Raw genomic sequence first — 27,457 nt, forward strand, 5'->3', positions numbered from 1 at the left:
CACTCACTTTCTCAAGAGTTTGAATGATCTCAAAGATAATATATTTGGATGATGTCACTTGAAATTAATGTTACTTATTCTTCATGTTCTAGCATAATCTTATATCCCTGCATTTATAAGACCTCGCTCTGCAGGTCACCATTAGCATCATGTGAAATCATCCCAGTGCTTAAAGTGAATATATAGCAGATAATGAAATGGAAGACTTACTTTAAAAAAAAAGAACTTCCTTGCTATTATGAAATTTAATTTAAAAAAATGAACTCAAAATTTCATTTCACTTTGCAATGAAATGATAATTGATTAAGGTAATTCCACAGATATTATATAACTTGAATTCAGTAAGATGTTTGACATTCAAAAATACTCTAAGGTAAGAACTGGATGCAACAAAAAGCAGCAGTCGAAGGAAATAATCCCCAAAAGATTGCAAACAGTTCAGTTTTAAGTCTATTGCAGGCTTAATTAGTTTTATCAGGAAAATAAACATTTTGGGCACACTGTTTTGAACAGATGATATTGAAGCAGTGGGAAGATAAAGGGAAGCATCATGGAGCAATCTGAGTGCAGAAGGAACCCCCTCAGAGACAGAAAGGCAAGTTTCCTATGAGCAGGACACAATGCAGAGATACCCCAAGGCTGACTCAGGAAGCAACACTGTTACGTCTTTGCAACAATTCGTCATAGTTACTTAGGAAATGGACTAATTAATCCTGATGAAAATGTTGGTTAACGAGGATCAGGTTGTGTCACGCACCTATCTGGCTTTTTTTCTCTCCTGTTGTTAAGTTTTCCCTGTAAAACAGATAGAAAGAGCTTCTACCCTTTGCCTCTGCTTCATTTCCTCCCAGAAGTCCTAGAAACCACAAGTCAAACTGATATCTCAGAAAGACCCAGAAGTATCCCTTGAGCTTATTCTAGTGTTCTGGAGCTGAATCACAATTACAGTTGCCTCATAACATGCAGGGCTAATAATCTGAATTTCAACATGCAATACTGCACCTGGAAACAGGGTTACACCACATCCTTTTATTATTCCTCTTTTATTACCAAAAGCAAGACAATCCCAAGCATTATTTGAGCTGCTGTGAGCAGTTTCTTCATGTATCACAGCGTAGAGCTGCTGTTGAGAAAGAATTTGTGATCTACCCATTGCAGAACTGTGAGAAGATTGCCTCTGGCAACTAGCTTCCCTCAGAGGGCCTTTTAGAATTTTTGATGATGGGGAAATCACTCTTTCAGCACAATCTTTACAAAAGACTATTTGCAGGAAAATACTGAACAGTTACAAAAACTGTATCTGTAAGGTTGCTCAAAAGGTCTTCTTGCATTGCCGTATTCTATGCACCAGCTATCAGCCACTTCCCATCCTCTGAAACACTGGAAGATGGACTGCTGACAGGAACATTCAAGGCAGGTGAAGATGAGAGAGAGAACAGGCAGCAACTCCAAGAGAAAAATCAAAGGAGTTGGGAAATGCAGCAACTACTTAAGCTGAATAAAAGTGGTTCTGTGAATAGCATTTTAAAGGACAATTATGACAGTATGAAACAAGGATGACTTAACTCAGAGTTGTTTGGGTTTTCTTTTAATAGATGGTCAAAACTTCATAGATTATTTTTAACACTGGTAGTAACTTGAAAAAAACACTTATTTTCAAAGACTAGTGAAGAAAGCCAGTTGAATTTTTAAAAATCTCATAGCAGACAATCACATAAGAGATGACAAACTTCATAGTGTCAATGATTAAGATAAGCAAGACCAACACAATCAACAAGCTCACGAACAGAGAGATACCAGTTTCAGGGATTGCTGCTTGGCCAGACAGAAAAACGTATGAGTTTTGGTTTGATTCACATTTTTAATGTGCTACATATTTCATTGTAATCACAGAAAACACTATATTAAATTATATTATATATATATCTCCATTGGCAAAATAACAAGGTAACAAAACTAAATGGAAATTTGTTGAAGTTTCTTTTGGATTAAACCACTGTAAATTCCATTCTGCCCATCTGAACAGTCACTTAAATAGAATGGAGTCCAGCAATTCCAAGGGGTGATGCAATTTCGACCACAGATTAGAGTGGCAAGCATCAAACATTTTAATCTCACTAGATGACAGACAACCCAAGAAATATCACGTGGGAGTTTAAAGTTAGCAAATGGTGGCTAGTAATTCCTCTGCTTCCTCCGTGCCACTGCCATGCGCAAGGCCTGAATAATCAACTTTTCATTATTCAGGACATTGTAATCAGTCAGTTTCACCAGTTTGTCAAAATTCTCTTCACTGAAACAGACTTCCCTTGTTGTAAATGGGGAAAGGATACTACAAACATCAACTCTGCCTTCAGCCATCTCTTCAGGACTCCTTTCCACACCTGAGGGAAAAACCACAAGAGGCAACAGTAAGATTTTAACAGAGCATGTAGTTCATATCAATTGTTTAAGTAATTTTAGATAGAAAAAGGAGATTTGAGGGGTAAGAAGTGATTTGCCAGAGGGCAATGAAGTCTTTGTTGTTCAAAGTAGCAATAAGGAAGCAGAAGGAAAACAATCTTGTACTGGATGGAATAGCAATGCTACTGGAAGATTGGGATAAATGATAACCCTCAGAGAGAGGTTCAGTTCATACGTAAAAAAAGAAAAAGAAAAAATCCCAATCCATTCAGTTCTGAATTGGGAAGAAGATAGACTACCAGACTACCACCAAAACCTATAAAAGGTTTCATTTGTTTTAGCAAGCACTGGTGCGTAAGAAGTGCATGTCAATACAGTGTAACAGCTTGATAACCTGTTACCCATGCTGTATATTTTGGAAGATTTACCTTCTTGCTATCTCAAGCAATTCCGTGGAATAAATGCCTGTTTTCATCCTAAATGTATTAGATGAGTTTCTGTGGTTTGCTTGGTTCAGAGACACTAGTACAGAGTGTCAGCGATGAGACTGTGTCAGCATTAGAAAGAATGTCAGAGATAACCAGTGAGAGGTTAGATATGAGATGGAGAGGGCACACCAGACAAGTAACTCCTTATTAAAATTGGAAGATACAGGTGACTCACCAGGAGCTTTGTAATTCTTGAAGGTATCATTCACTAAGGGGAAAAAGAGCACCGTTGGAACTTGTGGACTGTCAGCATCTTCAAAAACATAACATTCCTTCAAGTTTTCCCTGTCTTCATCACTTATCTCAATTTTGGGAAATGGAATTCCTTGCCCCGATATGTATTTTGCAATCTGATCCAGAGGCTGAATAAATAAAAAGAAAAAAAAAAAATCACTAAAGATCCAGAGAGTTGTACTTATTTTTTTAAGCTCCAGCAGCTAACAGTTACAATCCAAGGCTTGAATTTTATTCCTCTGGGAAGATGTTAAGTTTCAGAAATATAATCTTAACCATACCATACCTTACAACTTATTTTATTTTCTTCATTGCTTCAGGCAAAACAAGAAAACACCCACTTTCTACAAACCTGCAAATAAAGCCAAAAGCCAGAGGACTCTGGTTTTGTGGTTCTAATTAAAGTATCTCTAAATGGGCTCAGGAGGGAAAGGAAAAGAAATACAAAACTGCAAGAATGGAGAAGGAACCAATCAGTCCAGATATTCTACATCACTGTCTTGATCTCTTCAACATTTGTCACTTCTCCAGTCTTTCCATCCTCTGCATGGTTTGCAGTCATTTAAAAATGACTATTAACAAATAACATTTATCAACATACCTATTGGTCTCATAAAGAAAACAGTTTGTTTAAACAGCTATATTTACTGTAAGTCTATGTTCATTTTTATAATTATCTCACTACATACACAACATTAATTATCTTACTTGTCTTTATTAATAAAGTCCAGCTTCAGCTAGTCCATTCTTATAAGACTAATATGAGATAAACAAGCCTAGAACCACATAGATTTTTCCATGTAATCTGTTAAAATTTTGTAAGGACTCTGATTACCTTTGTAATTTTCTCAATTTAGAGATAACCAAAAATCAGTATCAGAGTACCTGATAATTCCTTAATCATCCCCCTTCAAAAACCTTGTGTCCACTGCAGCAAAGACTTTTATGACTTTAGAACACTAATATTTATCCACTGCTTCCGATTATCCTTCTTTGCTACTGAGAAATCAATCTAGTAATCTAAGTAACAAATCATCTTAATCAGTATCTTCTGTAAAAGCAATCCATTGTGCTATTTTTCATAAACATACAATAGGAAAGCGTACTGAGCATGCTGGCAACTGGGAAGGGTGTTGCAACATTATTGGCAGCTCCACCCATCAGTTCTATTTTTACCTTGAAGTAGAGCAAGATCCTCACCAGTATCTATAATTCTTGAAATAATTTAAAGAATTCTTCACAGTAGTTCACTCTTTTGTTCGTATCTCTATCTTAGTAATAGCATCTACTGCCAGCCTCCTAGTTCAAGCAGAGGACTAGAAGGACAGGTAACTTTCCTTAGAGAATACTGGTGACAGTTTCTGACACAGAGAGGCAAAATCATCGTCAAAGTGGTGGTAGAAACTAGAAAAAGGTTGATTGTTCCCATTTCAGTACTGGAAAGTCAATCATTTTAATTGATAAATGCTGTAGACTAAAATAGACACAAAGGAAAAGGATCCCAAATATCATGGGCTTTTCTTACCAGTGTCTGAGACCCTCCGCTGTAATTTAAATGCAGGATGACATCCACTTCCCTTTTCGATCTCAAAAGTGGTGGGTAGCTGGTATTGATGAAAAACCCAGTATCAACCAGGGAGAGCTCATCATTAGCTGTTTCCATCAGTTTATTTGGGAAGGAGTCTATCACTGTGTCTGAAACACAAATATTTCTTGTCAGTAAGTCAAAAACAAGATTCACTTCCTACAGAGAAACCATCAAAGAGGGAAGAACAGAGAATTATGCCCTCAATTTCCCCTGCCTTCCTTCGCTGACTCACTGATTTATAGGAATAAATGACACAGTACAGCTTTTTCCTTCCTCCTTACAACACCTCATGCCGCTCCAGGCTATAAAGGGTAGACCCCTCTTTTTTTTTTTTCCCCAGGCTGAGTTTCTATTGTCCATTGTACACAATCCCCAGACAGTCAAACTGAATTTTTAAAGCACCACTACCTCCCCACTGAAACAAAACACTGAAATACACGTCAAATTTGGATCTCATTTCTTCCATTTGGGAGAAGGGAGAAGTGGAGTTTCAGAAGTCAGCCCCATCTCTTCCTCTGCATTGGAAATCCTAAATGGATTCCCAAACCTAAACCCTTCCAAAAATGCTACTCAAAAACATGCTGTGATACTGTGCCTTTCCAGGTAGAAAATCCATCACTCTCCAGGTACTTGCTGTGCATCTGTAAACCTCTGATAAAATTGGGATACTGTGCAATGGTTGGGCGTCCCGTTAAGACATCTCGCAGAACAGAGGAGAAGGTGGATGAGGGAGTGAGCAGACATGTGTCTACCTCATAAGGATTCATGGACAGAAAGGGTTCTTCCTCTGCAAGAAAGAATTTCTGAGTTTTGGACACTTTTCACGCATAATCTATATCTAAAAATAAAACAACAACAACAAGGCATGAAACAACCACAGTTGCCACCATCCTCAATCTGAAGGTAAACCAAGTACAGCAATAAACCCTAAAGGCATTTACTACCAAATAAAACTCAGAGTTATACTGAGAATTAAATGTGGGCTACCTGCAGGCAGCAAGCTTCCAGGCACTAAGCACTACCTCACACTCCTTGAATGATGTGCACCTCCACTGCAGTGTATGGTGCAGGGGAGTCCTGAGGACCAAAAGAGAAGCTGATAGCATTGGCCTTTGAACAGGAAAACCCAGAAAACATGCTAATGTACTTAGCTTTAAACATCAGCTAACTTAGGGAGACAATCAATCTGGTAGTAAAAAAAAATAAAATAAAATAAAATATCTCACCGATATCTTTTACTCTGTCCCTGGTCCATCTGAACCAGAAATCCTCTGAATCAGCAGCCAAATTCCAGACATACATCACATCTATGGAAAATATACTACTCCACATGCCTGTAACATGAAAGAGAACATAAACTGATGGAATAGTATTGGAAGAATTTTAATTGGTACATACCTTCAGTCATTCCCTTTTGATACTTCCTCTGTCCAGATGGCCATCACTGTGGGCATGCTTCCTAAGTATGTGCTCACTAATACGGCCTCACACCTGCCTAACCTGTTCGCTGGTGCTTTCCCAGGGTTGTCCTCCATGCATCATATGTTCAAAAGCACCAGCCCTCTTTCAAGTGGACCACCTTGCTTTCTATGCAATAGTCACCTTGCATGTAGCAGATCCGAGTCTCTGGGAGCCTCTTCACAAGCCTTCCCATAAAGAATTCACTTCCAAAATGTTCTGCACGGATAGATGCTCCATATTTCAGGAGACTGACTTCATAAGGAGTGAATTCCAACCACTCTATGGAGACAACAGCCAAATCATATAAAGACAATAATGCATTAATTACTGCTACACAGAATAGGGCCAGAGAACAGAAGCAAATGAAACAGACACTATCTAGCTCATTATATATTGTTTAGAGCTATTGCTGTATCTCTACTGCTTACAAAACTAATGCCCTGAGAGAACATGTTTCTTTCATTTCAAGGGAGGGTGGTCCTAGACTGTGAAGTCTTTAGATACAGCAATCTTCTGCAGAAAAGCTTTAGTCTGAATAAAATTATTAGCATTCCCTGTTAGTTCTACCCAAAAATGTGTACTGCTCATGTGTAACTTTGTCCCTTCAGGGCAATCATGACAGCACTCAGGTGTTGATGTTAAATAAACACCATGAAAATCAATAACAGAGGAGACAGTAACTTTCCTGCCACTGGATCAAAAAATTCAAAGATCTTACTGTTCAAAATTGGAATAGGTGGAATCATCAAAAGAATTAATTTAAAAGTTTTTGTGAGCAGGATAAATTGCAAGAGTGGCATCTTTTTTGTAGAAATATACTTTTGTTTCTGTCAATGTAGAGAAACAAGCTTTTTGTTATTATAACGAATAGACTTATTGTACTATTGAAGCTGATTACATGCATTTAGATTATTTACATTATAAAAAAAATTAGGAAATGTAGATTATAACCATTACCTCTGAATGCCTGAGCACTATAGTTGGACTTGAGGTTGATGGCCACATAAATGGGCAATGGGTTCTGCCCATTATCCACTGCCTGCTGCTGATCCGAGAGTCTGTGTTCATCTTTCTGGTTTTGATTAAAATTGGTTAAAGGAATGAGGTGACAAACAATTTGCATTTGAAATAATATGTGAATTATGATTTTTATCCAGGTTCTCCTTCCAGTTTTAATCTCACTGGACTGTTCAGAAGTATCTGCTTTTGTATATCCCAAATTCAGTTAAGTATCCATTAAGCAGCAGCTACAATATAGGGATTCTCAGACAGTTCCCAGGAAGAAGTATGTAAATAAGTGAAATGTAAGGTACTTTCTTGGCTGAAATGTATGGAAGTTTACCATATTTTACTATGCTTTACAAGTACATTTACATGTAAGAATATATTGTATTGTGCATGATAATATAAAGCTTCCTTGTATAAACATAAACTAGAAGGAAACTTCTTAAATAATACTATTCTATAAGTACAAATATTTCTATTAAAACTTGACAAAATATTTAAAGAATAGTCTTTCCATTCTTTGAATCATTTCCATATGCAGAAGCCTATTCCTAAGGCTTTATAAATGAATACATTAAATTGTGCCAGTGAAATACGTTATTTCTAATTTTTAAGTACCTATTCTAGTAAGAATGTGTTTCACAATATTTAATGTCCAAAGTGATGAGTTTACATTTCTAAATAATCTTTTTCATATGGATTTTTTTATTTTTCCAGAAGAGAGAACACCTTTGACTGAATGCCACTGCTCCTTCAAGATAAACCTCACTTTATAGTGAGAGAAGTGTTTTAATAATTAATCTCACTTTTCAGTATATAATCAACCATTTGCACTAGTAGTGCAATCCCAAGATCAGTTGTACCATCCCAAGATTAATTTTCTTTTCCTATGTAATTACAGATGTTCATCAAATTCCTAGGAAAAAAAAAAAAATGTAATACCTTATCATGTAGCATGGATTCAATGACAAGCCCCCATAAGTCTATAAAAGACGTGTTACGTCCTTCTTTAACCCTCTCCATCAGGTCATTGTAGTAATACTTCAGACAATCCAAGGAAAAACAGCAGATCTTGTTTTTGGTTACTTGCTTGCGAGCTTCCTTGATTGCCTCTTCCAGATATTTTTCTGACCAGTCAGCATCTTCATACAAGTTTGCCATTGTCCTGAAGAAACATTAGAAGGAACTATGAACGAAGACTGATGCTGTGGTTTGGCTTCAGAAGACATTTGTGCAACGTGTTTGCCTGTTTCAATTCATACAGGGTTCACAACCAAAAGCTAGATACTCCTGAAATCCTTTCATTTTGAGAGCAAATACATCCTCTCCGAAATTTCCCTAATTTTGATGACAAGATCTTGTGGGCTCAAAAATAGCATAAGAAATACAAGAGAAGAAAAATCTGGCAAGACTACAAAACAAGTCCCCAGAAAAACCTACAAATTTGCCCTAGACTTAACTTTTTCCCTAATATTGGCTATTGGCTTCTGCCTGTGATAGCACTGGGCAGTTCTTGACACGTGTCCTGGACAATCCTTATTGTTCACTTGAAATCACAACGCAGACAAGTGCACTGAAAACTCTACATGCATGCAGAGAAACTGAAAGAACTCTTAGACAAACCCGTCATTAAGTTTTGGACTGATTAACTCAATGCAAAAACTGTCTCCACTTCCAACAGGGTGTAGAGGAGTGAAGCTGTCTAAAACCCATATAAATTAATTCTTAACAGTTATTTACATTATGACATCAATTGCTGTATACCCACTGGGAGAAGCAAGCATTTATAATGAGCAACAGTAGTTGCATTCTGTCTGAGGCTGGTAACTCAGCATCATTTGTTGGACCATCTTCAACAATATTAATTCTACTAGCCCCAAATACGTCTTTTACCAGAGGAAGATGCACTTTAAATCCAAAATGGAAGTGAGATTAACCAGCAAATGGCGGGCATAAATTCTTCTTCCCATCTTTCTTCAATTTCCAGTCTAAAGACAAATTCATTGCATTCAGTCTAAGATATAATTGATAAAATATGAAAAGGTAATACAGCATTTACATGAAAATATCAGGCACAGACTGTGTCAATGTGGTGATGATTGATCTCTTATTGAGAACATTTGTTTCTTTGTTTTAAGTGGAAACAGGACATCACGGGGAAAACGGAGATGCTTTTGATTTACTGAGTGCATTCATTATAAACTGACGGTGCTGTACAAATAATCAGCACTATCAGCAGAGAGAGAAAACATACAACTTATTAAGGCAATCCTCACCATGTGGTACCCGATAAACCACCAATGTAAGAAATGCAGTCTAGCAGATTGAGTTTCTGGAGTCCCAGTAGGCTGCCATACATCGCTGTCAGCGACCTCGTCCCGCCCCCAGTCGTCGTGATGGCCACCACTGGCACCTGAACAACACAGCAAGGCAGAAAGGCAGAGAAAGCCACGTGTGTATTAGAGACGAGACATTGTACTTCTCAAATTAAGTAACAGTTTAGATGCACTGACGTAAGCAATGACATCACTTTGTGCAAAAGGATGTGATGCAAAAGGCTTCTGTTGCCACCATCTGACTGACAGAGGAGGTAAAGTTCACGTCTTACCCACTCGGATTGGGTGAGGGGAGGCTATTTACTTAATATATAATTGGAAATCAACCTCATCACCCTGGAATTCTTCTCAACGTGTATTATTAGAGACCATCATAAAAAAAAAACAGGATTTGCCATGGTAGAGCTGATTAAGGATCTGTGATTCTGCCTCTAACAATGATCAGTGTCTGAGAAGAATGCATAGCACCCTGTAATCAGCCAAACCGCACAACAGCCAAAGCTTTCCTGACCTCGAGCCAGCAATTACCTCATGTCCTGAGGCACGAACATCGATAAGGTTGTTTATTTTTCCTTCTTAAATTCCAGGTGCAATTTAAGAGACTATTCTTCTCTTAATCTTTTCCTAATCTAGTACGCCATTTGCTTCCGTTAACATCTTCCATGCTATTGGGGAAATGTCTGTTTACACCTTTCCAGCATTAATTTCTAATTTCATCAACACATCTACTGTTCTGAAGTCACTGAAGACTTGAAGAAAAAATATTTCTCCCACAAAATTTAAAAAACAGTTCTACCCTACACTTGCTATGAGCTCAACCTCTAGAAAATAACAAAATAATGAGGAAAAATATTTTAAAAAAACAGAATAATTTCAAAAAAATACATATTTTTTCTCTTTACCTTTTCCAATCTCTTTCAACATAAATTAAAATGCTAGTGACAGCTTTGAGCTGAAAATGTTTTTAAGAGTTTACAAGGGGAACATATTTTCAAAATTTTGAGATTAAGTACATGAAAAGCAGATCCAGAGTAATGAGTTCTTTTCAAAAGTGAAATTTGGTCTTATTTCAGTCTTATCATTTCAACTATTTTCCCCAAGAAACCATGGACAGTTAAGTAAAAAGTTTTCTATTCCTTTTAACTGTCAGCTAACAAGGATTCTTGCAATTGTTATGTTCATACTTCTTGATTTTCAGAAATGTAACTGGGATAAAGCATTACAAAGTTTATGATTCAAATATGGAAAGAAGAACAGGGATTACAGTGATAAAGCTCAACTTATAATCAGCAGTTTCATCTATACATCTCAACTGTACTACAAGATTCAATCTTTTTTCTTCTTCCAGCTGGACAGTTTTATTCCATTAAGCATTTTCCCACATTATCTTTTCTGTTGCAGAATCAACCCAAAACACTTTTAATTCCCATATCTGAGATAACGTAGCTTTCTCATCTCAGAAATCTCAGGAAAGCCACGAACTCTTTCTTTTGCAGGAAAGCCTTGCTTCTGCTACTGAGCCAGAGTATGCAGTTTCCCAAACAGCATCCCCATGCTGTCCCATGTCTGCCCAAAAAATATATTCCTCCTGAGACCAATGAGCAACATCAGAAATTAACAGGAATGGATTAAACTGGAGAGCTGAGGAGAAGTCTTGGGGTCTGTAAAGGCACATCCTGCTTTCTCCATGCTGCTGCAAAGACCAACCACTGCTTCTTTTGGTTACCTCTTGCTCTAGACAATAGGCCTGTCCTAGAAAAATGGCATTAATCTAAACTGCTTTATTATTTCTTGTCTCAATTTGTGAACCAGGCTCTGATTCCTGAAGAGAAGTTGCCACTGGGGATCGCATGGCTTGCCTCATGCTCCTTCAGATCCTCCTCCAAATTAAGGATCTTCTTCAGAGCAGCAGCAACATATTTCTTCCTTTTCTGAAGGAAGTCTTGCTCCTCCCTGCATAGGCTGTACCCCAGACGCACATCCAGACCTCCTGAGCTGGAACAGGCAACGGGACAAATCAATACATGCATCAGTTATAGCCAGTATCAGGACCTGTGAGGGGAAGTAGTCTGCAAATTCCATAAACAAGCATTGCCACATCTGCATGCTGAGCAAAGCACAGAATAAACATTTCTACTGCCAGCAAGAGGTAGCAATGATAAAGGAAGTTTCCAAGGTGTTTTAGATCTCTTGTGAATGAGATCTTAAAAGTCAAAATACACAGCCAGAGAAAGATCACCAAAAAAGGGTGGCTTTTTTCTGTATCCATTCCATTTGATCATCCAAGGAAACTCAAAAGATACCAGTGTTGTCTGTTCTCAGGTTTCACCAACTCACTAACATCTGAAAACAGAGGTCCTGTCGAGGTGTGTAATGGAGCTTGAAACTCAGGACAAGTCACAGCATCACATCGCTCTGCTCAGACTGTCTTATGAAATCCAGACAGCACTTGGAAAGCTTTACAGAGCTGTCTATCTTATGGAAACATGTCAGATAAACAGGTAAGTAGCACTAGGCAGTTTGTGTGATGCTCAGAGTGAGCATGTTTTTCTCTGCAGCAATCTGCCTGTATTACTTTATGGTGGTCTGTTCACCTGTGCTTACAGATAAGCTCATTCATAGCTAAACAGATACTTTATGCCTTTTTACCAGTGTGATTTCTAGCTAAGCATTTATGAATTTAATCTTACAAATATATGAGTACCCACCATTTTTTCCATGTGAGCACCCTCACTGAATTTTATCCCTTGAGAAACGTGAGGCACAAACCAAAGATTTTGCAGAAGAGAAAGTACAAAACCAAACAACAATTAATTTTTTGTGCCTTCTCAAGAAGCTAATATGCTTATTACAGAGAGAAAAAAGAAAAAAAAAAGTGTTCTCAATATTGCTCAAATCTTTTGTGTCACACCACCCTCTGGTGGCCGCAAATTCTATTCTGAACATCACCTTCACTAATGTCTAGAAACACAAAAGTCTCAAGGGTTGTTGTTAGTATTTTCTGTTCTCCAGTAAATTTGGTACATGCCAGATTAATTTTGAAAACAAAATAAGGTGATTTGATTGACCTCCTAAAAGCAAGCGACTGTCCTAAACGTAGACAAAAAACTCTAGCATTTCTTATTGTTCACTTGCTCTCTCTCTAAGTATGTAGGACTCACACTTCAAGAGATTTTGTAATGGGCTGAGATTGAACAGGAGGCTCTCTTACCCATGCTCTACATTTTATCTACACAAACTCCTCCTATGCTCTGTAAATCAATGTTGCTTCTTCCCTTCTGCATGTCACCCAAGAGCAAGAACGGTGTAAACAGTACCAAGTTTTCATTTGTACCATAAAGCCTCATTCTCTTTGGTGTTATCCATCATTGGCACCAATGTGTTCCCATTAACTGCTAGTTAGAAGTGCATCTGGTCAGGTCCCAGTACACGTTTTGCTAAGCAAAGCAGGAGAAGGAACATTTGTTCTTTTCCTAGTGACTTTGCATAGTCAAAGAGGGATAGAGTTTATTTAAGCCATTATCTGATATAAAGGGGTAACAAAGTTAATATGAAAAAAGCGTAATTTTATTCATGTCTAAGAATGGTGGCTGTAAAATAAACCAACTTACTCTGAAAATGAAAACCTAGAAAGACTCAAACTCATATTGTCTTGCATGACCCTGTAACTGCAATGGACTTCCACTTACCTCGGGCACCACCTGAGTACAGGACAAAACACTCACGTGGTGAGTCTTCCTCTTTTCCTCTCTCCACTGACTAGAGAAAAAACCCTAGATAATTGTTTACAGTAATCCTGGACACTTGGATAAAAGGTAGCTATCTTACCATTTTCTTGATGTCAAGTACAACTCAAAGGATTGATCCTAGAAATCAAAAAAACAAAGTTAATTGCCAATAAATTTTAAAAATAGTTACCCCCTCCTTCAAGCTCAGGCAAGGAATGGGGTTCTCAATGATAATTCACGTGTCTGGGAGTATTATTTTGGTACAATTAAACAAAGTCACACTCTCTGTTCTGGAACAAATTTTCTCATCTGATAAGCCTACCTGGGACAATGAACTCATACATTACACTGAGCATGCATGCTTAGAGCAAGAACCAGCAAATAGCCTCATTGAAAAATATGCACCAGGGAAGGTTCAGGCTGGACGTTAGGAAATACTACTTCTCTGAAAGGGTGGTCAGGTGCTGGAATGGGCTGCCCAGGGAGGTGGTGGAGTCACCACCCTGGAGGTGTTCAAGGAACGTTTGGATGTTGTGTTGAGGGACATGGTTTAGTGAGAACCATTGGTGATGGATGAATGGTTGGACTGGATGATCCTGTGGGTCTTTTCCAACCTTAGTGATTCTGTGATTCTATGATATTACGAATACTACAGAAAATGTTACAAAATATTACAAACCACTCTCTTAACACCAACATTGAGGTAAGATCTGAATTAAGCTCATATTCTGAACCGCCTTTTAATTAATAGCCATTGTGGAATTATTCCAATCACAAATTATGGCATACATGTGCGTATGGCCATTTTTTTTTTTCCCATAATTTCCTTAATTCTAATTTTGGTATGTAGATTTGCAAAGATTAAGCAATTTCTACAATGGTTGCTACCATCTGTTTTATGAAAGTGAATATGATAACCTTTACTATTTTTAAACACTTTCAGCAAATATCTGTATAATTTTACACAGCAATTTTTCTCACTTGGTGACATTATTTCTAGCAGGACAAAATTAAGAACAGTTCTAAAATATTTATTTCAAAAATGTTCTCAAGCACTCACCTCTTCTACTGTTATTTCCTTCTGCAAAGGGAGTGAATTCAGAGGAAAAGAGAGAACTCCATATTCCTGAGTTTCATTTTTGTCAGCCAGCTGAAATAATGTGAAAAGCAGCAAGGATGCACATGAAAGGTTTGCAATCTCTAGCACTTCTGCTTTTAAGAAGACTGGTTGGCTTCATTTTTTTTTTTCTGCTAACGTCACGATAGTTAATTCTAGCATACAGAAGAGGAATGTACCTCTTCTGGTAACACGATGTCCAGTCTTGTCTGGTCATTTATGATGCAATGAAATACAATGATCTGAAGGCTGGGCTCAGAGCCCAGGGAAATCTTCTGGCTTCCTTCATGGGACCCTTTCACTGTGAACGTAAGCTCCTGATCTAAATATTAAGGCAGGGAACAAAAATTAATTTAACTATTCCAAGCAAACATACATAACTGATATATGATAAGTGAAATATGTTTTTACTCTGCATACTTTTTGTCTGATTTTTCTTATACCTCAATGATAAAGAAAACTTTGAGTGGCCAAAATAAATCAAAAACTAATATAGAACCACTTGGTAGACCTGTATAGGTCATTAATAAACAGAAATCACACACTTTTGAAATGCAATTATGTTATTACACTTTCCATGAACAAGTAAAACTGAAACTTAGACTTAAAGGAGTACTAGTTTAAAGGAATTTAGGATTATTCACATTGAACAAAACATTCATTTATTTGTTATCTGCTTGTTCTGGTTCATCTTGCATATTGTTTCAAACTCAAAATAGTGAAAAATAATTGACACATGCTTTGTGTCATTACTCTTCCATGAGAATTGTGTCGCCAAAACAGAAATGGCCTTGAGTATGCAGAAACCTTGGACATACTCAATCTCAAATCAAGCATACAAAATAAGTTCTTTCTACATTAAAACTTTTGAAAAGAAAAAAAACTTATAACTTTAAAGCTTACTTAACAATTTTCATATTGAACAAGTAATAGCTAAAGAGAATATAATTTTTGTCCAACTTTTTAATTGGTGTAGATGGCATTATTTTTGCATCAATTTAAAATTTGCCATGGAACCAAATACTTGATTAACTTGAATTTTGACACATACATTTTTTTCCGCAAGGCAGAGCATGGCAAAACTAAGTATTATGTGACACAGCTAGAGTAACATGCACAACTGATCATTAATTTTTCAACATCTGTTATAATGACTGAATCACAATAGAAAAACAATAGGTTAATGAAGCAATAACCTCACTTGTGGATTGCTGCTTCAGCTTCCCTGTATCCACTCTGACCTCCAAACAGGAAACCTCACGAGCCTGTAACAAGAGAGGACATATGATGATTAAGAGAAACGTAAATGTCATTGCAAGTGATTCATACTGTTCTTAACCAACCCCTCTAGCTGATCAATGGCAACACAGCTATTATCTATTATTACTGTTATTTAAGGGATAATACTGACATGGTATTTTTCCTGGGTTGGAAAGTAAAGAGGAACAACTTATGAGTTGCTTTGAACTGGTAGAGCCAAGGAAGTGAGGAAGATAAGACCTATTTAAAATAATAGGAGTCTTGAGATACGGGACTCTAAATAGAGTGTTTTATAACTTTCTTCATTAACTCCTGCTAGTATGGGGCATAATGTAGAAACATTTGTAGAAAACTACTCATCAGTGCCTTTCTTCTTAGTAGGACAATGTTGCTGACAATACAATTTTTGGGACGTAACTCAGTTCTCCAAGTTAGAAGTACATACACTTGTTATACAGGCATAGGAAAGACTGTAAGAGATAATTACCACTAGTACTCCATTAGTAATGATGCCATCAGGATAGTCCAGACTGAAAAATAAAATGGAAAGAACATTTCAGATAAATGTTTTCCCCCATCAGTTCGATGCTTTCAACTTTAACATTCATTCTGAATCCAGAAATATTTTAAAGCTGTTAACAAGCAAAATTCCAGCAGACTGACTGGTAATTCCATTCTTGCCCCACAATAAAATATGAAGCGTGGCCTTTACTTACGTCATTTTTCACACTTCCTTTAATGAAGTGCTTAACACAGAATATATATTGAGCTTGAGTTCAGTTGGAGCCATTACAACCATTCTAATCATTTTAAGCATTGCACAGTTTGGTCCAAGTTATCATACCCAAAAAAAACCACTTGCCAGGTTACCATAGAAGTATAAAGACAAAGACATTCATATCTATTAAGACATTCGCAAGTTGGATGTGAAATTTTAATATGTGAAATTTTAATATATGCGCCATATGTCGATGTGTTTCTACTTAACCATCTAAGGGCAGAAATTGGTTCATATACTGCAGAAACTAATTTTTAGATTCTTAAATACTTTTCCACCAAAACTAAACAAAAAAATCGCATCACCAAAAAAAATAACCAGGCAGCTCCTCATTAAAACATATGTCTAAAATCATAAGCTTTTTCACAGACTCCCCAGTCCAATACAGAAAGTATGAGTAATCTATTCAGACTTTACAAGCTATTGATTATAGCTTGTACATACAGTCATACAAGTGAGATATGTACCACATCTCAGCAGAAACCATGTATTAAGCTTCCTTTAAAATCAGATCAATTACATTATTACAAAATTTATGAGAATATTATCATAGACTATTAGAATTTATGAATGAAAATAGCTTCATAGAATTTCTCATGACAAAGAATTCTCCCAGAATTTCAGATCTGATAAACATCTTAAAGTTTCATTTCCAAACCAATGTTTTCCTTCAAGAAAAAAACAAAAACAACTGCCACCACTACAATTTGGCTAAGTGCAGCAAACTCAGGAAAACAGTTACTTATTTCAGAATTTTGTAGGATCATCTCATATTGAAAGATTATGTTAAATGAATTCAAAGAACATCAGGCACAGAACAAACTTACGTGTTTCTATCTGTAAGGAAAATAGGTATAATTGCAACTCAAGATTTCTTTCAGACTTGTCCACTTATTTGTAGTCAAACCTTACATGTCGAATAGTGTCACTATATTCATACATTTCATGAAGTAGTGCAAGGAAAGCAGAGAAACAGATGGACAGATACTAAAAGATTTCAGCCTGCATAAGCTGTTAAGACGAACATGGAAAGAAAAGGAAAAATGCCTCCTGATGAAGGTAAGCATCCAGAAGAGTGTAGCATTATTTGAGTTCTTGGTATCAACAAAGAATAAAGTTAAACTGAGATCCAAAGCATGACTTTCAAACCAGGTGGAAGAGTCTGAACTGTTGCACCAAATGACTTGGAAGAGCACTGGGAAGAACTAGGACAGCACAATCTTTGAGCACTGCCAGAAGAGTCATCCCTTTAGAGGTAGAAGCTGTGTGGCCATTATGGTAAGGAAGTCCAGTTACTGCCATTTATAGCTTACTCTCTACACTGTGCTTCGAACTTTTAGATACTGAGTTTCAAGGCTTCTGCCCTTCACTGAATAGGACAGACATTATTATTTTAACCTGGTGACCTGTACATTTGTTTTTAAAAGAGCAAAGGCATTCACCTTTCTCTGAAACTTTGGAGATCGAACACAGAGGAGCTGAGTGCGGAAGAGTTCTTCGCATTTCTTCTGATTGGGACTTTTGAATATTTTACCTATATTTGTGGCACTGAATAACATCCATTTATTGACTAATTTGTTAGTTAACACACACTTACTAGCTGTCAGTTTCCCTAACAAACAGCCTGCTATCACACGCCTCTCATTACACATAGTAACACTTCTGTCCTGTCTTCCATCACAGTTCGTAACCCGTGGCCTTTATAATGCAGGCCTTGGCTTTACTAAGACAGCTGGGAGCACAGCATGGCCTGCAGGAGGGAAAGCCAGGAACAGAAACCCTGGACATCTTTCCCCACTAAATATCTATCAAATGGGGTACCCAAGACTGTGATGGGCTTTGTGACCCAGTGGATCACTTCTCCCATCCTATGCCTCTGCAACACAACACCTGCTCCAGATCAAATTCCTTTTTCTTCCTTCCATCATACCTGGTTTATAATGAAACAGTCAATACTGTTGGGAAGTCAATGCCACTTGGATTCTTATGTTACAACTCCAGTTAAAGTAGACAATCATGTTCTGTTTCACCAGAGAGTCAATTTTTAGCTACCTATGAAAAAAATCATAATTCTTTTGTGTCAGATCCAGCTGCCCCCTTTCTTTTTTAGTGGCATCTGCATAGGATAGGCTACTTTTCTGATGACCTGACAGAAGGATGGAGCTATTTCAATTAAAAAAAATGTATTAGCATCAAGAGATTGCTGGGCAATTATGTTCCTTGACTCAAAAGTTTTGTCTTATGTGCTCCTTCAGGACTTGAAACTTCCTGACACAGATACATATAAGAACAGTACACTACTCAGCCCTCAGCAGACTGAGATTCAGCCCACTCAGTTTCCTCAGCAGTGCCCAAACCAAACTGAAGGCATGACCTGCTGCTCCCCAGACACACAGGGAAACTTTCTCAAAGCAACACAGCAGAACTACAGAAAGAAATAAAGGCTTTTATTTTCTAAAAGTCATCTGTTTGCCATAATTTAATAATTAACATTCAAGTTTTATACAACTTTTTGTACATCTATTTACATTCATTTGCATTAAGTGGGCTTAGTTTTAAGCACTGTCTTTCACATTTAGGAAAAAAAATAAAAAGAAAGGCTGTGTAAGAGTAGTCCTTCATTCTTCTAAGAACTGTTAGAGATGCACCTCCTCAACTCAGGATATCTGAAAGATAGAAAGAGACCAAAAAGAAGATCATCAGACCCAGAAATACTCTGGGCCCCTCAGACCTCTCCTTGGAAACTTGAAGTACCTTTTAGTTCATCAGAAGTCTATTTGTGGCCACTTAATAACAGGCCCAGTCTTCAGTAAAAGTCAGAAGGGAGAGGGATGTTGAGGGAACGAAGCCACCGAGTCCAGCGAGACCCAGACTCCCCAGCAATCCGTAAGGGCTCATGCTGTTGCTGGACCCTACCAGGGGAAACATGAGGGAGAAAGCCTGTGTTACTACTGGTTATCACCACAAAGTAACACAAAAAGCACTAAGACATGCAATTCCACAATCTGAGTACAATGACCTTACCTTTTCTGTCACTGCTGCACAAGGGCAGCAGCTCTCATGCCAGCTGGGCTCATGCTATGGGCCCATAAAACACTGGATGGGTGTTTGCAATCCCTTTTCTTGGTTGCTGGTGAAAAGGTACTTGGAGGAAGGAGCATGCCTTCCTCTCTGTGCCATTAGGATCAAACGTCTGGCTCTCGGTGCATGCCATGCATAGTGGCAGTACAGAGAGTTATGTTTGAAAGTATTGCAGGCAATGGAACAAGAGTGAGGCAAAACTAGAGAGGGCATTCATCACGCAGTTGTAGAAACCAAGCTATCAAAGCAAAAAGTTTTAAACAAAACAGGAACAAATAACAAAACCAGTTTCACACAGCCCACTTCTGTATCAAGAGGGAACTTTTGCAATAGTCTTCTGTAAAAGTAACCCAAATACAACTTCTGCAGTAAGGCAAACAAAAATAGAAGTGACAAAGCTACTATAATAGGTGCAACCCAGGAGACTCATTTGGCCTGGATTACATCTCCTATATGATATTATTCATGTGAAGTGTTGGAAATGAAGAACAGGCTAATATAGTAATTTTTGCAATTGGTAATCTGTAAAGTCTGCGATAAAGACGGGGAAGAAATGACAAGCTACTTCAGATAAATAAATAAAGTCAGACAATATAATAATCATCTCCAAGATAAACTGCCAAATTAAAAAAAAAGGGAAAGTAGAAAAAGATTTTTTTAAAAGCATGTTCTCATAACAATATGATATTTTTAGAAAATATCACACATGGTAAGCTGTAATTCTGAAAATTATCTCTAATTCTGTCAAGACTTCTCTAGTCCCGTGATGCTTTTGGGACAAGTTAACTCTTTAAGATGACTGTTAACATCACAAGAAAAGGAACTTACACAGTCTTCTAGTTGGTTCTCTGGACACTAAATATCTCATTTTGAAGAAATCTATTCCTCACTACTTTCCTGCAGAGCTTCACTGTGCCCACTCCATGAGCTTGGCTCAGCAACCACCAGTCTACCCTCAAGTTTCAACTGTCAAACCTTGATTCAGGGAGTCTAGGTTCAGCAAAGAGGTCTCATTTGTTATCTCTGACAGCATTACATCTTTTCTGCATCTAAGCAAGGAGCCAGCATCACAAACATCCTTCTGTCTCTCTACAGGGTAATGTCCCCATTTTTATCCTGGATGCTGTTCCTTTTCCTGTTTGAAATTCCCCATGTGGGTGTTTCTCTCAATCAGAAGTTTCAAAGCGCATATTATGTTCCCCAGGGCTCATTTTACTCCTTGCTGAACAACCAAAGATTCTTGTTTGGCTGCCCTGCCAAAACCTGCTGAGCTTGTTCACCACAGGAGAGGCCACTTTGGTCCATAGTTTACTGGTGACCCATCCCAGCTACTTCAGTGTTTCAGATCTCTCTCACTTATCACAGGTAATGTAATCCGTAGTCTCTAATTTTAGTCCACCAACCCTTTCATTCATTATTCCTGATAGAACACTTTTCTATGTTGACAGAAAAACAACAACAACCAAACAAAAAGCCGGCTCAGTATCCTTAGCAAGGAGGCTCTCTGGGAAACTATTTTTAATCATTTCAGTGTGATCACACATTTATTCCAGACTTGATTGATAAGCAGAACACCATCAACTTCCACGCACGTGCAAGAAACATGAATGAGGGATAGCAGGGGAAACATTTATCCACCTTAAGAAGCATATTTCCCCAAGTGTTTTTCATCTTTTCAGGCCTGTTGGATCCACTCAGTGACATTCCCTATCCGAAGTGCAGCAATTTCTCCCCTTTTCTCTGAAGTTCTTCAGGTCATAATTACTGCATTAGTCACTGAGTTACCACACTCTGAATAAAATGTGGATCAGAAGCATTCTTGTAGCAACTGATCCGTGATTGTGAGTCTCTGAGTAACTTCTTCCTTGGGAGTGCCAAGGGTCCTCTTTACTTGTAATGTCCCAACGATTTTCCTTCAGTCAACAGAATTCTCAGAATCTGCAGAAGATGGTTTCTCTCCAACTTTATCTACCAAACATGACTCCAGGAAAATGTAACTAGGTGCAAGATTGAAATAACGGTTTCCATACACAGCCAGCTCTCACACATTCCATCCTCTGCACCCATACATGAACGCACCTGTGCACAACACCCAGGCCAAACAACCTGCCCAGACCTCCCTCATCAAAACACAGAATTATCAAGAGTATAATTCTACACATCAACTCCATAAACCACCCTATAACTGGGAAGACCCTAGTCATATCATTTGGAATATCGAGTGGAGCTCCTTCCCCACTGCTGTTACTGATTTCATGACACCCTGAGTGCTGTGATAGCCACTATTTGCCTTGTGAGTGCAGGGCCTTCTGCCAGTTTTGGTACACATAAACAACAAACGATCCAGACTGGTAAGTTTACATTACTTGTAATAATAGATTCTGGGACTATTTTTTTTTTTCTTTTTAATCTCTGAAGGTTCTTTTGCTTGTGCACATAACACTGTGCTACTGCTCTTTGCCCACAAGTTCCTGATTCCCCCTTCTGGAACGAGTATCACACTATCCAAATTCTTCACCAACATATTAGCATGACGACCCTCCAAAAACAACACGAATGCTTCATGAAGGTCCCAGCAATACCAGCTCACCTCTAAGGTTGTTTTAACAATGCTTTCAGTCCAACAACACATATCACATATAATCGATAACAGAAATCTTTTCAAATAACTTCCCCAGAGTGATAAAGCATCCTACAGAGACAGATATTGTCCTGCATCACAGTGCCAGAAAAAGGTCAATATAAGATATCAAGGCATAGCATTCCTTTTTCTAATTGTCAAAGTTTCTTTAATATTTTAACTTGTACTTCCTTATATACTAACCCAATGAGGAAGAGAACCGGAGGACATAGCTGCCCAGGAGGCATTAATCATCCCAGACAAAAATTAGTTTCAGATATTTAAATCATAAACTCTGAAATTTAAATTCTGAAATTCCAGTTTACTAGACTTGAATGAACATATCTAGACACTGCTTTGGAGACTGAGGGTTGAGAAGAGCTGTCACAGACGAGTAAGCTTTCCACACTACTTTTATACTAAATATGACAGTTTATACAAAATGTAAGAGTCTACTCACGTGTTCTGCAATGTGAACTCCACCTCCAGCTCCTCACGTGCCTGAAAAGAGGAAAAAGCAGAAAGAAGAGTATATTAATTTTTTTCATGTACACAAGTTGCATATCATTTGTAAAATAAACATATTTATTACTTGGAACAATTCCCTGAATGTAAGCGTAATTTGCAAAAAGAAACTTCAGTGTCAAATGAAGGTATTCAATTCTGAAATATTGAAAAAGCATTTGCTAAAACTAATATTTTGACATCTAAATCACATACGAGCATGCAGATGTATTATCTGCCCATTCTCATAAAACAGCCATTTTTCACATTTCAATTCCGAACGCAAACAATTAGCTGTGTTATTATTACAGAAGTTCAAACTGGCATGGAGAACTGCTATAGGGATTTAATTATTTCTGATAATAACAAAGAAATACAGTTCAATGAAACTGTAGGGAAATTCTATATTAGGATATATTTTAGTGGAAGAAAATTAGTTTTCATGCTCACTGATTCCATTGCTCACCTGTGGATTCAGTTGAAACTTCACTCGAACAGTACGTCCTACACTAAGTTTATCTATGTCAAAGAGAACCGTGCAGAGTTCATCATCCCTGGTGATTGTGTCTTCATCACAAACTTTCAGCTCCAGCACATTCTGCAAAGAGACATTAAGAATATTGTGGTTTTCTTTCAATACTGTCTTTCAAAGAACTCCATAAGGCAGGAAAACCTCAAGACTATGCTTTCTTTTTCCCTCCAATTTTTGAAGGAAAGAGGGAAAAAGGACTGCAAGAAACATAAAAAGGGAAGGGGAGTTGGGAGCATGGGTCTTGTACAATAAATACATACACAAAGAAGCAAATTCATCTGTAATAGAGCCTGGGCGATATAATTTGCCTCACATTTGCCTTGGGGCTTGATTTGATAGAATGTATGCTTGGGGAAAGGAAACAAGGAAGGCACATCATGCAGAACACTCATGAATTTGTTGTAAATAACTGAATTAAATGCTACTGTATTTGTTGTTTGACCTTTGGCTCTAAGCACATAGAACAGGCACAGCTATTAAAGGATTTTCTTTCCACCATACCAAGAGCTAACTTTGTGTTTATCTTCTATGTGATCTTTATCTTCAGTTTCACTTGTATACATTAGGACAAGGAATAGAATACTATGGACATTTTCTGCAGGGAAATTAATTGCTTCTTATTGTTTCAGAATAGTAAACAACTAAGTACCAAACAGATGGAACCGATTATGAACCAAGGAGGATGCAAGCAACAGGTGTAGTTGCTGTAGCATTGCAAGATCTACTGACTGCGTGCAGGTAGTGAATAGTGAAAAGCATTTATTTTCATTACCTTCACTCGTCGGTCAATCTTGTAACAGAAAGCTTCATTCCAGACTGGATTTTTGCTGTTCCTGATGGTTCTGGTCCGAACCTTCTCAGACGAGGCAGTAGGCAACCACAACGTCACGTAGCAATCTGAAAGGGTGACTGTATAACAAAAAGAGCAGAGTGATGATGTGTCTAGAGAAAGAAATACTGCAATATCTGCTTATCACCAATAAGACTGAGACAAAACCATAGGGGATTTTTCCTGAAGCATGTAGATTAAGGAATAAATAATACAATGAAGTACTCACTGGAAAACCGAAACATCCTTCCATGTTTGTCATGCTGATTCCCACTTTATAATCCTGGTCAAATTATTTCTCTTTTAAAACATTATTCTTTATTTGCAGTAGCACTTGCTATAGATGCACACCTATCCATGCTGCAGTAAACTCTATACTCATGACTGCTCAGCAACTGGAGCAGTAAGTAGTTTAACACTACCAAAGCACAAGAGCATCTATCAGTATATGCCTGTCCAAGGGGCACTCACATCAGAGCAAAGAGATTTGTCTTCTAGTATGCTCTCTTCATTTTTGAGGGACTTAAAAGTAGACGAAAGCCTTTAGCCAAGTGATTGTTTAAATGAATACAGTTTTCTTTTGGTTTTCTTTTTTTGGTTTTTGTTTTGTTTTTGCCAAATGTACCATTCCTCTGTTAATCCTTATCACAAATCACAATGCAGTAATTTCACTTTGATTAATATGTCTGACAATTTTTAGAAGTGATATCTTCCTCAGAAAGTTTTCATCATTACATTACGGTTTATGCTACTCCCTTCTACTGCCTTATCTGCAGACTGACGAATCCTGCCATCACTCCTATCTAGGAAAGAAAGCATCACCAGAGATGTCAGTTCCTTCCATATTCTAACCCCTCACACTCAGATGGGAAATTGCCAGAGAGCAACTTACAGAAGGCTGGTACAGGATGCAATGACCCTGGTCTCATACCTAGAATGCAATATGTATTCTTCCAATTTCATGTTAGCAATGCTTAACAAGTCATTCTGTTCTCAAAAGAACATTATGAGTCAGAGGTCAAATAATTCAACCCCTAGTCAGTCCCTGCATCACACCCAAAACGTGTAGCAGTGTTAGTATGTCATATTAAATACAATTTTCTTCATGTCATTTCCTCTTTATCTTTCAGTAACAGTTAAAGAATTGGGTTTTTCTACCACAATACTCTGCTGAAGCTGTGCTCTCACCACACAGTTAACAACACTACTGTAATCTGAGGGAGCTTAGTAACTGCTGTGGGAAGCACAGCGTATCCAGGTGGTGCCTAGGCCAGCCCTGATCTGAAGGACATGACCAATCAGATCCTCAGCAAAGGCACAAGTGTAGGCAGATGGAAATTCAAATGGTTAATGGTGATTAATAATGGAGTTTCCATTTTCAAAGAGATTGACACACACCAATGATTTACTTCACTGTGGCAATGTAAGGATTAAGCAATTAAGCACATTGAGAAAACTTGAATAACTTGCCCAGGATTCCACAAGACAGCCAGAACTAGGTCCAAAACACAGTCTGAATTACTGGGCCTATACCTAAATCTATTAAAATTATCTTATTCTGGAACAATAGTAGGGTAAAATATGAAAAAAATACTGGAATGAGGAACATGGAAGTTTAATCAGAGCAAAAACAAAAGCCAAAGCAGAGCAAAAAAACATTAACTTAGCATTGTAACAAGAAGCATATCATTTGTATTATAAAATTAGATAGAAAATTGATTTCTTCATGTAGCCTAAAACACTGAGGTTTTGAAGAAAACTAAAATATTTGGATTTTCAAATGCCTTTTCAGTGCCTCAGAACATGTCCTTCTGGCTACAGACAAAAAGACCCCAAAATATTTTTTTCCCAAAATAATTAGCGTTTCCTCAGAAAACAAATTTTCTGCAAGAGAAGACACTCTTGCTTGAAAATTCTCTGCCAAATATGCTTTAAACAAACCTGTGGAAAGCCATACTCAAGTTCTGAATTTGGGGCATTCTAAGGGAAGAAATATACAATATGCATCCACACTTGGGCCCAGAACACAAGGAAATAAGTCGATATGTTGTGACAAACAAACCAGTTGGCTTCATGAAGAAAGGCCATACTATTCACTGTGGCAAGCAATGATTGTGAGTAATTTTTTTCCTGTGAACAACCACAGTGAATTGAAGCATGAGCAGGCAACCTGCTGGAGTATACAAATGCACACACAATTGAGCATGCAGGTTTGCAGGTGCAATTGCAGTGACTACCCACTCAAATCACATACTTAGTTGATGCAAATCACCACGTAAGCATTTGAATAGCTGTTTTTTGTTAAGTAAAAATGCAGCGCATACAACGCCTACAACTATCAAGTGCATGTCTATGAAAATAAAAATACATCTTTAACATCTAAGAAACCCAGACCTTCACAACTTATAAGACTCTATAGCTTTGCAAATAGTATTTGTCACAAGGAAGATACTCTGGAAATAAAAGTTTGATGATCTGTAATTTCTAAAGTAAAAAAGCATCAAGACATAAACAGTAAATAGAATATTCTCTTGGAGAAAACTGAAGACACCCAATAAGTAAGTACGCTAGTATTGCAGAAAATATAGGATTAAGTAATACAGAATACCATAGTGAGCAAAACAAAGATTTGTTCCCTGATAGCAAGTGTTCATTCAAAAATAATCGTGTTGCACAATGTCCACATGTTCCAACAACATTCTTCCTTTAAGCAACCAGTTTCAACTTATGAGAAGCTTTTTCTACTCTCTACCCATCACACTAGATAAAATCCCAAAATATACAGTACACGAACTAAAACACATTTGGTTTCCTTAGAAACTGCTAATCTGCGTGAAATCCTGAGAAGACAATTAATTTTGAGATACATTCAGCATGATTCTGGTGAACATCATATTGACCTTTCCTTTTTAGTTTACATCTTTCCTCTTTGTTCTTGTAGTCTTTAGATTTGGAATTTTCTTACTCTTATCTTTATCTTTTTCTTTCCTGCCTTTACAGTCTTTACATAGGGACGTGAAGGAGAATTTGAATTCCCCCATGAAAGTAGCTCTCAGCAGCATGACTGCATTTTGAGAGGCACCTGAGCAAGCCCCAGTGCGCCCTAGAAAATGATACATATCTCTGGAAATGAAGCTGTGAGGAAGCTCTTCAGCAAACTGTCATGTTTCAAAAAATTTATAGTTAACAAGTCCCTGCAATGTTTAAGTGCAAGGCCTGGACAGCGAGCACTCTTCTCTCCGCCTACTGCAAATCCCATTCTCCCATATAGGATTTTTGTTTTAAATTTGCTGCTATGCTCTGGTCCAGCAGGCTAATGCCTTCTAGAGTCCACAGAGGCAGAGAATATGTATCATTATAGGACTTACAGTGGGATGTTATCGTTCTCCATAGACTTCTCTACTGCAGAGACTTTTTCGGTCTTGGGGTATTTTCACTATTACAATTTTCACTGTTTCACTGTCATTTCATTCTTGTTCTGTGATCTTGCTTC

General features: G+C 37.6%; 1 protein-coding gene across 2 annotated transcripts in view; it reads right to left on the minus strand.

Annotated features, from left to right (window-relative positions):
- Positions 1-1,586: 1,586 nt before the first annotated feature.
- LOC116229002 (cytosolic phospholipase A2 epsilon-like) overlaps positions 1,587-27,457 on the minus strand; it is a 32,586-nt gene continuing 6,715 nt past the window's right edge. For both annotated transcript variants that reach the window (XM_090141018.1, XM_031593213.2), the window contains 18 exons: positions 23,908-24,044; positions 23,070-23,201; positions 22,560-22,600; positions 16,108-16,150; positions 15,562-15,625; positions 14,540-14,682; positions 14,304-14,393; positions 13,344-13,381; positions 11,375-11,510; positions 9,456-9,592; positions 8,122-8,344; positions 7,132-7,246; positions 6,316-6,453; positions 5,940-6,047; positions 5,309-5,500; positions 4,651-4,820; positions 3,067-3,253; positions 1,587-2,384 (listed from right to left, as the gene is read on the minus strand). In XM_090141018.1, the coding sequence (XP_089997144.1) occupies positions 2,176-2,384; positions 3,067-3,253; positions 4,651-4,820; positions 5,309-5,500; positions 5,940-6,047; positions 6,316-6,453; positions 7,132-7,246; positions 8,122-8,344; positions 9,456-9,592; positions 11,375-11,510; positions 13,344-13,381; positions 14,304-14,393; positions 14,540-14,682; positions 15,562-15,625; positions 16,108-16,150; positions 22,560-22,600; positions 23,070-23,201; positions 23,908-24,044 (2,303 nt within the window). In that variant the 3' untranslated portion in view covers positions 1,587-2,175. The remainder of the gene's footprint in view (positions 2,385-3,066; positions 3,254-4,650; positions 4,821-5,308; positions 5,501-5,939; positions 6,048-6,315; positions 6,454-7,131; positions 7,247-8,121; positions 8,345-9,455; positions 9,593-11,374; positions 11,511-13,343; positions 13,382-14,303; positions 14,394-14,539; positions 14,683-15,561; positions 15,626-16,107; positions 16,151-22,559; positions 22,601-23,069; positions 23,202-23,907; positions 24,045-27,457) is intronic.

This window comes from Phasianus colchicus, chromosome 5, assembly GCF_987193195.1.
Source record: "Phasianus colchicus chromosome 5, bPhaCol1.hap1.1, whole genome shotgun sequence".
Classification (NCBI taxonomy): Eukaryota; Metazoa; Chordata; class Aves; order Galliformes; family Phasianidae; genus Phasianus; species Phasianus colchicus.